This window comes from Astyanax mexicanus, chromosome 7 (genome assembly GCF_023375975.1).
Source record: "Astyanax mexicanus isolate ESR-SI-001 chromosome 7, AstMex3_surface, whole genome shotgun sequence".
Lineage (NCBI taxonomy): Eukaryota > Metazoa > Chordata > Actinopteri > Characiformes > Acestrorhamphidae > Astyanax > Astyanax mexicanus.
The window spans coordinates 54,943,168-54,955,066 of record NC_064414.1 but is presented as its reverse complement, the minus strand read 5'-3'; the positions used below and the strand labels follow the sequence as shown (position 1 = coordinate 54,955,066).

At 37.6% G+C, this 11,899-nt stretch overlaps 1 protein-coding gene across 1 annotated transcript; it reads right to left on the bottom strand.

The window, feature by feature from the left end:
- Positions 1 to 3,229: 3,229 nt before the first annotated feature.
- On the bottom strand, positions 3,230 to 10,476 carry lgi2b (leucine-rich repeat LGI family, member 2b). Its single transcript, XM_022685955.2, has 8 exons — positions 10,143 to 10,476; positions 9,745 to 9,816; positions 9,082 to 9,153; positions 8,785 to 8,856; positions 7,888 to 7,959; positions 7,485 to 7,654; positions 6,379 to 6,543; positions 3,230 to 5,414 (listed from the first exon to the last, which is right to left on the bottom strand). Exons 1-8 carry the CDS (start codon positions 10,304 to 10,306, stop codon positions 4,597 to 4,599), a joined length of 1,605 nt encoding a protein of 534 aa, XP_022541676.2. The 5' UTR covers positions 10,307 to 10,476; the 3' UTR covers positions 3,230 to 4,596.
- Between the last annotated feature and the right edge of the window lie 1,423 nt (positions 10,477 to 11,899).

Sequence of the window (11,899 nt, the reverse complement as noted above, 5' to 3'; positions counted from 1 at the left end):
AGAAAATAAAAAAGAGAATTCCAGTGTGAAGTGAACTTGAGGTGTAATAAAACATGATAATGAGTACAAACTTTTGTGGAATATCCCACCTCTGTTCTCCCCCAGCATTCTGAAATACACTGCTTTTATCCTACGCTCCCAATCAGGCTTACAATGCTAATGATAGGGGCATAGCATTACCCATGCAAAGAAATGGCTATTTTTACACCATTAAGTCATTTTTACATTGAACCTTGTATACCACGTTGCTTTCTGCTGTGCTTCTGCTGACACTGAGAGTCTCCTGCTGATAATAGAATAAAGCTTTGATTCTGGTCTGGATCTCTGTAACTCCAATTATAGGCAAGTGTTAAATAGCTCAGGTGATTAACGACCAAAGGTGTAGGATTTGACATTGGGGGGACACAATAATATGAATCAAACCCCACCCTATAGTGACTTATAGTAAAGTTGCTGTAAACTCCCCGACGCCCAATGAGGCGAAAGCTCGGGTCAGTGAAGCTCCTGACTGCAGGACATTTCTGAACAGGCATCTGAACTCAAGCCTAAACAAAGTGAAAAACCACATAACAACCAGAGCTAGTTACTAACAACAAACACAGCATGCGAAACGCGCTTTTAAAATAAAAATATATTTCAAAACATATTTCTGCTTTTTTATTTTTGAGTGGGACCAATCCACCTATTTCCGATATTGGTTCCTACGCCAATGTTATCGGCTTATCATTAATATATATTTTTTTGTGTGTGTGTATTTTGCCCTGGTCGTGTGAGTTCACGTCGCACAGGTCAAACCAAGTTGAGGTGAGCGTGCTTTTGGGTGTGGAAACACAATGCTTTCTACTCTAGCGCTGGAGAAACAGTTTAGCCTTATGAGGGTCAGCGTAGCAGTTGGTGCAACAGTAGTTGGCAAATATTTAATATACAATATAATATCATGCATTTTTACACAGAATTAATTTTGCTATCTGTTCTTCTAGCCTACCTATTGATTTATGACTGTCAGTCAACTTATTGAAACACATAAGAAATCTAGTAAGCTTTAAATTGTACCCAGGTGTGCAGAATATATACAGTAATCTTTATGCTGCAGTAACAGTGCAGTATCATCTGGAAACAGGACTCTGCAGTTGAATAACTGTCTACAGACGGAGCACAGCTTACAAAACGAGTTCTAAATCGACCGATTGATCCACGTGTTGGCGTTCTGACATTGTGCTGTCTCATGTCTTGCTCATCAGCTCTGAGAGAGAGATCTGGCTCCAGGTCAGCAGCTGACAGCCTGGTAAAGTGAGCACTGCCAACACCAGCAGTCCCACGCTGCCCTGCCAATACCGCCTCAGTACCACAGAGAGATATCCAATAATATATCAGTGGATCAGAACACATAGCTGTGAATCCCAGTGGTGGACGGTAATAAGCATGTGGATTTACAGTAGGTGAAAAGGTGGGTATTCCCTGAACTAGATCAAATGTGCTTTAATATTTAAATGATATCAATAATAAATCATAATTGATTTAATATATAATCATTGTCAATCACCATGTTTACTTTAGTATTACCTTTGCTATAACATTTCACTTAATTTGGGAATTTGACAATATCAATGTCACCTGTGTACCAGTAATACGCCATAGAAGGCTGATATTACCACCTACAGTGGACAGAGCAGTGGGGAAGTTAATGATGGTGACCGGCAGCGTCTGTCCAGAATTGTCCATTCAATACAGGTCAGTGAAACTTTCTTCAGCTTCCATGGGACATGGCAAAAGTCATGGGACACTGTCATAGTTTCAGTCCCATCATATATGGCATGTCAGGAGGCCTGTCTTGATAAGTGTCAACAATAAAACACGGATTTTGTTTTATTTGATTTTATTTATATATGGTATAGTCATGTCTCAATAATTGCATTATCAATTGTATCAATGTATGAATATTTTTAAACATTCATTACTAGAAGTTAATTACTCTTTAAAAGTAATTGTAACTGTATTATTATGATATTAAATTATCATTATATCAGTGGTATCAAATAATCTTAAAATAACAATAATATCACATATTGTCACAGTTATTTCTGAAACATTATATTAATAAATATATAATTATTCTTACAGGTCAGAGAACATGGTTATGCCATAACACTGCCTCCACCATGTTTAATAGATGATCTGGTATGCTTTGCATCATGACTCTATCCTTTCATCTTTACTTCTTAGATATTCTATTTAGGCAAAATGTCCAAATACTTTAGTCTCCTTTAATGCATTTATATAAGAACTGCCGCACCTGTTTGTCTTATTCTCCACTCCAAAACAGGTCTGTTTTATTTACACACTCATTAGATCATCTGTTAAATTAGCAAACAGTGTGAGAAACAGTTTGTGTTCAAAATATGTAGTAAACTAAAAAAAAAAAATTGAGATACTTATTTTTTTATTGGATAGCGACAATATATATGCTTCAAAACAATAAATAAAATAATTTGATAAAATCTGTAGCACTTTCTATTAGTCCTGATGCTGTCAGTCTGCCTGCTCTGAGCTCTGAACTTCACAACAAAGACTCCAGTTCCTGCTCCCCCAGTTACTGATTGTTTGCACCTGGCCTGTCTTGTATAAATACCTCTCTGTTTTGTCTGTCCCTTGCAGAACATTGAACCTAGTTATCTAGCTTCTCTTCAATGCATTTCCTTTGTTTATTGCTGTTGTTACCAACCTGTTTTTGTTTCCAACTTTCAATTTTTGCCTTACCCACTTTAATGTTTGTTTCCGTTGCCAACCTAAATTTCTATTTTCGACTACTATTTTGCCTTTCCCCTTATCTGCTGGATTTTCCGTGTATGACCCTGTTTAGCTTGACTACGCTGTGGTATGTTGATTATATTTGCTGCCATACTGTTATTGACCCTGCCTGCCCCATACTACTCCTGTAAGCCTAATCCTTTTATTAATGAACAGTGTGTTTGGTATCCGTGTGTGTCTGGCCTGTGTGACGCTTTTAAGTTAATCAATGAAAACTTTAAGATCAACATTTAATTATTTTTTTATATTTTAATTCAAGTAGAAAGATAAATATAGTCTGCTTTTCCTCCTGGACAGGACTTATGTACATTGTCCATCACTTTGAATCACTTTTTGCACCATTTCTACATAATCTGTGTAAATTATACAGAATTTGGCAAAAAAATTTGATAAAAATTCCAAATAACAGACAAAAAGCGAGTTATAGAACTGTGTGTTTCTTTATTCAGTTTGTTTATGAGTGCATACAACTCACAGCTTCACCAGCTGCCAATCAACTCACAACCAAAGCTCCACCTACAAAAGCTATACAACAGCTATACAGGCATAAGGCATTCATTCCGTATAGGAGATATTGCTCGGGTTCTATAATCGGCTGTCTTTGGTCATCTACTTGCATAGCATTAATTAAATCAATGTACAGAAACAGTTCATATGTTCAGACCTTCGATTGATCACTTGCTCGCTCACTCGTCTCAGCGAGATTTACGCTAACAGTCGTTTTAGTATGTCTCGATTATGGCTTTACATGATAAACACAGTTTCAGGTGATTGATCTGAGAAGACCTTGTAGAAGATAAGCAGCAAAAGGTTTGATTTTCCAAAGCCTGAAGTAAGTATTTATAGTACAGGGTGTCTCAAAAGTAAAGAGGCTTCCATATAAAATGGAAAACAGTTTGGTAGACGGTGATCTGAGTGTAGAAACAATCTGTGGATGAAGGTTGAAACATGTAAAATGGCGGCCATCTTGAATGCCACCATCTTGGATTCAACTTCAGTTTTTGTTTAAATGGGAAGGTAGGTGTGTGACACATCAAACTGGTAGAGAATTTTACAAGAAAAACATTGTTGTGCTTCATTTCAACATAATTTAATTTAATTTACAGATGAGTCAGTGAAATTGATCTTTTACTCTACAGGCAATGTAAAGCATGGCATTATCCCAAGCAGAACATATAAAGATAGTCCTCATTTATGGTAAATAAAGCACACTTGGAAGATTTTAACCAACGCAACCCAACCAGGCCCATTATTACCCACAGTGTAATTCTAAAAAACAGGATTTATTGCCAATAAATTGAAAGCTGAACGACTAAAAACAGCTATTCTCATTCAACAGGAGTCAATAATTTAGAACCCGTCATCTGTCACTAAAATGTGGGGTAAGCCATGCCACAAATCAGCTTACCTTCTTCCCATTTGAAAAACTAGAGTTGAATCCAAAATGGCGACATTTAAGATTGCCGCCATGTGGATGATATGATCCTACAGGTTTCCACCATCTTCTTCAGCTCGTGTCTAACACTGTATCACAGTCTGACAAACTGCTTTCACGTATGTGTTTTTCCTTACGTTTGAGACGGTTGTATAAATGTTATACATTTGCATAATCAAAATAAGAAACATGCACCACATTATGCCTTGTCCGGGCAAAATGAAAGGCAATACAACCATAAATGGTGATCTAACATTGCACTGGTCGATATTCAGGGCTATACGCATACATATTCACTGAGGAAAGATTGGTTAGGCATTCATTCTGACGTCGTACGCTTTTGGACCTCAGTTTCATCGGCTGTAATCTACAGAAATGTGTTCGAAAACCTTCGTCTTCCCCTTAAAGCTGGTGGCGAGGAGGAAGTCTCGCTGACCGGTGGACAGAGGGGTGTAGGAACGCGGCCACTGGACGTAGACTTCTCTAAACTTGACGAAAACCTGGTTCTCCACGTCCCACCTGAAGATCTGAGAGAAGGAGTAGTCGCTGCTCAGAATGAGATAGTTCTGCTCTTTGAAGGTAAAGGGCTGTAGGACCATGGCGCCACGTGAAGGAATGCCCTGCACCTCCTCGAAATTCTTACCCGTCCACTTCAGGACCTTCGAATCACCGATGTAGCACGCCAGCGCCAAGTACAGGACGTCATTGATTCTGAAAGCCTTCAAGCTGACCATGTCTTCCATGTTGGGGATCTCGTCGAACAGCACAAACATCTGGGTGTTCTTGTTCCACTGGTAGATGACGGGCGCCTGCGAGCGACTGGCCAGGATCAGCACCGGCTTCCCGTCCAGGTCGAGGAACTCGGCGTCGGTGTCACGGAACCACTCATGGAGGAACTGGTGCTGGAAGAAGCCGGTGTCGTTCCACCGGAACAGCGTGGACATGCCCGCCTTAGAGCTGTCCACGATCAGGAAGAACCAGTCGTCCCCGACGCGGAACACCTCGATATCGTTGGGTTTGGAGACGTTCAGCATTTCCACCTTCTGGAACTTGGTGAACTTGTTCTGCTCCTGGTTGTATTTGTAGATGTGAGTGCCGGCGAAGAGCTGAGCGACAATCACAAACGCATGATCACCGATTAGTACCGATCTGCACCCGATGATGGAACGCCCTGAAACGAGAGCAGAACCAGTTACAGTACAGCAGATTAACAAATTATTAACAATCTAGCCCCGCCCACTCATACTGACCATATAAGGAGTGTTTTAGCCTGGCTTCTCATCGTTCAATAAAACCCCTATCCAGATAAATCTCTCCATCCAGATAGAGTGAATCTGATTGTGATTGGATGTAGAGAAGTATAGAACAAGAACATAGCAGATGTATGTAGTCTAGTATGAAGATGATCCGTGCAGAAACTCAAGAGAACTCCAGACAAACTCCAGTCCAACTAAACTTCTTTAATATATTTACATTCTACTAAATAAAATACATTATTTTACAATTTAAGCATATATGCAGCTAAAACAGTAGGGAACAGCCAAGTGCAAAATCCCAAATTATTTTATCAACATTAAGATTTTAATATTTTAACATTATAGTCATTATGACTTTTGTCAGAACGGGACTGAGCTAAAAATATATTGTATACTATACTAAAATAAGAGGTGGGGCAAATATAATGGCAATATATTGTAAATTGTAATTATATTGTAAAAACTGCCCAAGATTCACCCCCCAATTGTAGTTAGCGAAGTAACTAACTCAGTAACTAAGTAACTAAGCTTCCTTAGTCTACATGATGGCGGTATAATCAAATGAATAGGGTAAATAAACCTGCAGTGAAGAATATTGTTAGTTAACTTTTGTGAATCTGACACCAATAAATCCATAATTCCTGGAATTATATTATTTAGGACTATTTTATCCTCTTCAGTAACACAGACGCTGTATAGTATTGTGATATATCGAGTATCGCAAAATCACAGTATTGTGATAATATTGTTATTATGAGATGCCCTGTGATTTAAAACCCCTAATTAATATATATGTATATACTGTATCTCTATAATTTATAATCATTTAAAACTTAAGTTGCTCTTTAAGCTTAAAAAAACTCAAAGCTTATATCAAACCTGTAATGTTATCAAAAGGTCTGAATTTGGTCTCGATGTGATCCCACTCCATCACTAAGCAGCTGTCTGAGTTTGGGACGGCCATGGCTACGTAGATATCTTCTTTATAGAAGAAAATATCTGCTGTCATGGACTGCGTGTTTATAGTCTGATGAGGAATGAAATCTGTGAACAGACAACAAATACAGAACATTAAAGACAATTCAGATAAATAGCAGCAGTTTATACAACATTTCAAAGCAGAAAATGCATGATATAGTGAAAAATTGTTTTTAATTTTATGACATAAATTGCAATATTAACAAATACAGGATTTTTTTAACAGAAGTCAGTGTTCACAAATGTCATAATATTAATATTGCCCTTTGTGAATCTAAGAAAAATATAAATTACATAATAACATAAACCGGACTATGTGCAATAATATTAAATGATCTCTCTATCTCTGTGGGCTCTTATCTGGGGAGCTTTTAACGCTTGCTCTTCCTTTCCTGGGGAGGTCCTGATGAGTGCCAGTTTCACCATAATGTTTTTAAAAGAACGTTTTATATTTTTTAAAATCCACATTCACAGTTCATTGCAGATATATATATATAGCTTCCATATCATGGCACACAATGCCACACAATTTCCTGTCCTATGACTTATATAATAATAATTATGATAAACTTTATTTATATAGCACCTTTCATATGTAAAAGTGCAGCTCAAAGTGCTTTGCATAGGTAGATAGAGAGAAAGAAATAGCACACAAGCAAGACTTTAAAGAATGTATTAACATTAATAAAATATAATACTCCAAAACATGAAAAATGAAAATGACAATAGAGTAAAAATACAATCAAAACCAGACAGATAAAAATAAGATCTAAATAAAAGCTCTAAATAATAAGATAATAATAATAAGGTAAAAATAAAATCAGAAACAAATAATAAAACAGTTATAATATATAAATAATAATAAGAGAGATCTAAATGAATGCTAGAAAAATAAAAATAAGGTCTAATTAAAAGCTAATGTAAAAAGATATTTTTAGTTTTTTTAGCTTTTTGATAAAAATCGTTGGCATGTTGTTGTATAGTATAGGGATTATCATATTAATTACCAGTGGAGATGCATTTGCTGTGTTTCTCTGGGACGTCCTTCAGCAGAACCCCCTTCATGCTGGCTGGTTCTGTGCAGTAAACGTCTGAGATGGTGGCGTTGGATCTCTTCAGCCACAGCATGAGCCACATGGACTGGCAGTCGCACTGAAACGGGTTCCCTCGCAGGTCTCTGAAGCACAGAATTATAAAACAAATACAAACTAAGTGAGGGAGGGAAATCTACTCACCCAGAGAGAGCATAGCCTACTGTGCTCTCTCAGACTCCGGCTGCTGATGGAGAAGAAGCATGACCTGGGATCTTGAAGGTTCCTAATGTGAACGAATCTGAAAGCAGCTTTAATCTCAGCCTGAGCTTTAATATGTGGTCATGTGACCTGCAGGTGGAGCAGGTGTAGTACTCACAGCTCTATCAGAGAGTGTAAATCTGAGAACAGGCCTTTAGGCAGACTCTTCATGTTGTTGTTTGCCAAGGACCTGAAAAAGGCGGGAAAGAACAGAGAAACAGACAGAACAAAGATCTATCTATAACTTTAATAAGCTTTCAGAATGATGACTGATTTAACAAGAAGAACTAGGTGCATTGAACTGAATCAGTGAATCAGAGAGATTGACAGATGCGAAACTGAATCACTGAATCTGTCTGTTTTTTTTTTCAGGTGAGTGAACTGCTTCAGCGAATAAGTATGATTTACAGATGTGTGAACTAAATTAATGAATTAGTGTGATTTACAAGCATGTGAACTGAATCACTGTGACGTAGAGGTATATGAACTGAATCAGTGAATATGTATGATTTTTAAGTGACTGAAATGCATCAGTGAATCAGTATGATTTACAGATGTGTGAAATGAATCAGTGAACCAGTGTGATTTACAGGTATGTGGACTGAATCAGTGTGATTTACAGGTCAGTAAACTGAACCAGATGTGTGAATTGAATCAGTGTAACTTAGACGTGTGTGAACTGAATCAGTGAATCAGAGAGATTGACAGATGAGTGGCCTGAATCATCAGTGAATCAGCATAATTTATAGGTGTGTGAACCAAATCCGATCTGTAAACTGAATCAGCGAATCAGTATGATTTACATATGTGTGAACTGAAATATTGAATTAGAGTCATTTACATATGTGCGAACTGAATCAGTGAATCTGTCTGATTTTCAGGTGAGTGAACTGAATCAGTGTGATTTACAGATGTGTGAAATTAATCAGTGAATCAACGTGACTTACAGGTCTCTGAAGTGAATCAGTCTGATTTACAGGTGAATAAACTAAATCAGTGAATCAATATGACTTACAGGTGTGTGATGTCGCGGAGTCCTCTGAAGGCGTTTTTGCTGATCTCTTCTATCTTGTTTCCCTCAATAAACCTGAATACGTGGCCAGAATACCAAAAACATTAGATCAGTATATGGTAAAAGAAACTGAGATTAAACATAAATTCAGTTTACAGTTCAATAGACTGTAATCAGACTTGCATTGAAAGATAATACGTTTTTTTTTTTCTTATCCTGTAAAGTTTACTTTTTAGATACAAGGTTTTTGTAAAACATCAATGTTAACATGAGTTATAAATCTATATGACACACACTTACAGATACTCGAGATGTGGGAGGCCTGTGAACGCATCCTCCTTTATACTGGAGAGTAAATTTGAATTAAGGAGCCTATAAGATTGAAAACATAATCAGATATTTGTTCATTTATACAATAAATCACTTTTGCTAAAGAACTGACCCATCAGAAAGATTAGAATAAACCAAAATAAACAAAAAGTCGGTGGTCAGTAAGGGAGTATACCTGTAACTAAGCCAATATAACATTCGAATACTAAACCCAAATAAACATAAAGTTAGTGATCAGATAATATTTTTTATTATCATGCAGACAACAATATTTATCTCCTCCATAAATGTATATAAACACAGAAAGCTCCAGTAGGTTAAATATTCTACATATCCTACATAATATATGAAAATATATAAAATACAGCAGCATATGAGAATAATTACTGTATACCTGTAACTCTACCTCTTCACTACTTTACTTTAACTGATGCTCTCAAACACATTAAGAGACAAGAAATTCAAGTAATTAACTTTGTAATTAAATTACAATATTTGTATTTAAAATTTGAAAGAAATGTTGTCTGTAGCTTATAGAATAAAACAACAATGTTCATTTTACTCAAACATAAACGTATAAATAGCAAAATCAGAGAAACTGATTCAGAAACTGAAGTATGAGTGCTCACTTACAGTAACTGCAGTGACGGCATAAGGGAGAACATTGCCTGCTTGATTTCTGGGAAGCTGCCATTCACAATGCTCCTGCAAAAACAAGCCTCATCTTTAAGACTAATAAAGTGTATAAATATGAGCTTTTCACACTCAATCAGTGCACAAACTGATGCTCAAAGTCATGCATCAATAATTCAGTGCTTATTAGCTTTGTTTTGACACACTGTTTTCTATAAAAAAAAGCACAGTTAACCATTGCACTGTAAATATCTGCTGCACTGCTGTGCAATGCACGGCTGCACGTGCATTAAAACGAGTGGAAATACGAAGTAAATACATCATCTGCACAGCAGACACACCGCATTTTATTCACGTGCATGCACTCAAAAGCACGGGCTGTGCACGCGCACACTTACAGGGAGTTGATGTCATTTGGGACGGTCTTGGGGATGAAAGACGATCCGACGCAGATAATGGAGTCAGAGGTGCACGTGCATCCTGAAGGGCATTTGAAGACCCTCTTGGCTTGGCTGGACCACAGCAGGAGGGTCAGCGGGACGAGGAGCCGGGCTGGACCCATGCCGGGACGGGTTCTGAGGGAGGTTCTACAGGAGCTGGAGCTGGTGCTGATGTTGGTGCTCGTGCTGGACAGCAGCAGTGTGAGCTCGCGCTGCGCAGAGGACTGACTGACCTCAGCAGGACTAATGCAGTGTTTCAGAGTCTGAACCAAGCACACACACACACATACACACATACACACACACGCACCCACACACACACACGCACCCACACACACACCCCTTACACTGAAGCAGCTAACACCACCCCCACATATATCTGTTGTAATATATTCTTCTTTAAGAAGTCTTTATAAGTGTGAATGTATTTAATATATATATATATATATATATATATATATATATATATATATATATATATATATATATATATAGTGATTATATAATAATAACTTTAATTGGGAAAAACTGTAATGTGATTGAAACTATCACATATATCTAGTTTATACCCTGTTGGTTCCTTTATCCTGGATATTAGATGAGATTGAAAGGGTTGGGTTTGGAGGTTCTACAGGTTCTGTATGGATCCTGCAGATGTTGCTACAGCTGGGCCTGTAGATCCTGTAGCAGCCAGTAGCAGCTACACAACACAGTAGAAACAAACAACAATAATAGGGTTAGTACAGTATAAAGGACAGTAAGAAATATAAGACTATAGAAGATTCTAAACTGAGATTTGAAATATTAACTATACCTTATAAGATATAAATAAAATAAAATAAAAATACTAATAGAAGAATATATACATAAATATATAAATACAATAACTATACAAATTGTGAAAGTAACCAGCTGTAGATAAGAGGTAGTGCAGTAATACAGAATACATTAAGTATAAGAGATAGCAGGTATCAGCAGATACGACAAATACTAAACATAGCCCTGTGCAAATGTTGTACTTAAGTTAAGTGAGTAGTGAAATGTCCAGGAGTGTGAATGTACAGGATGTACAGTAAAGTGCCCATAGTGCCCAGGAGTGCAAATGTACTGGATGTACAGTAAAATTTCCCAGAGTGTAGATGTACATGTTACAGGGTGATTACAGTACAGATTAAAATAGGATTAAAAAAGCATATGAGACTTGTTCCTTAACTGTCCTTCTCTCTCTTCCAGCTCCACTCGGAAGAGTTGAAGAGTCTGATGGCTCCCGGAACAAAGGATCTCCTGAGTCTGTCTGTAGAGCAGCTCTGTGTAGCAGCTCTGTGTAGTCCCAGCTGCTCCATAAATGCTGGATTGGTGATAAATCTGGAGATCTGCAGGATGAGGAAGTGCTGCAATCTGGTGGAGACTGTGTTCCTGGGAAACCCTTGCTGTGTGTGGGTGAACATTATCCTGCTGAAAAATGAAAGTTCTGCAGGAGAGGCAGCAACACATGTATCTGCAGGATGTTCTGCACAGATCACTGAGATCACTGTTAGTAATGTTCCTCCTATCACTACTAGGGGTGACTGACTCTCACTGTATGAGATGCTCCACAGATCATTATTCACCCCAGCTCCACAGCAAAAGCAGTATTGAAGCTCTCATTACAAGGATTCCATACTTGAACTTAAAGGAGAACTCCGGTGTAAAATGAACTTTTGTTGTAGTAAAAC

What these genes read in the sequence shown, in the direction of transcription:
- lgi2b (XM_022685955.2), bottom strand. Translation starts at nt 10,306, where the DNA reads ATGGGTCCAGCCCGGCTCCTCGTCCCGCTGACCCTCCTGCTGTGGTCC. An exon ending in CTCCCACATCTCGAGTATCT is followed by an intron (nt 8,857 to 9,081) that starts GTAAGTGTGTGT and finishes CCACGTATTCAG; the next exon opens with GTTTATTGAGGGAAACAAGA. An exon ending in TTACACTCTCTGATAGAGCT is followed by an intron (nt 7,655 to 7,887) that starts GTGAGTACTACA and finishes TCTGTGCTTCAG; the next exon opens with AGACCTGCGAGGGAACCCGT.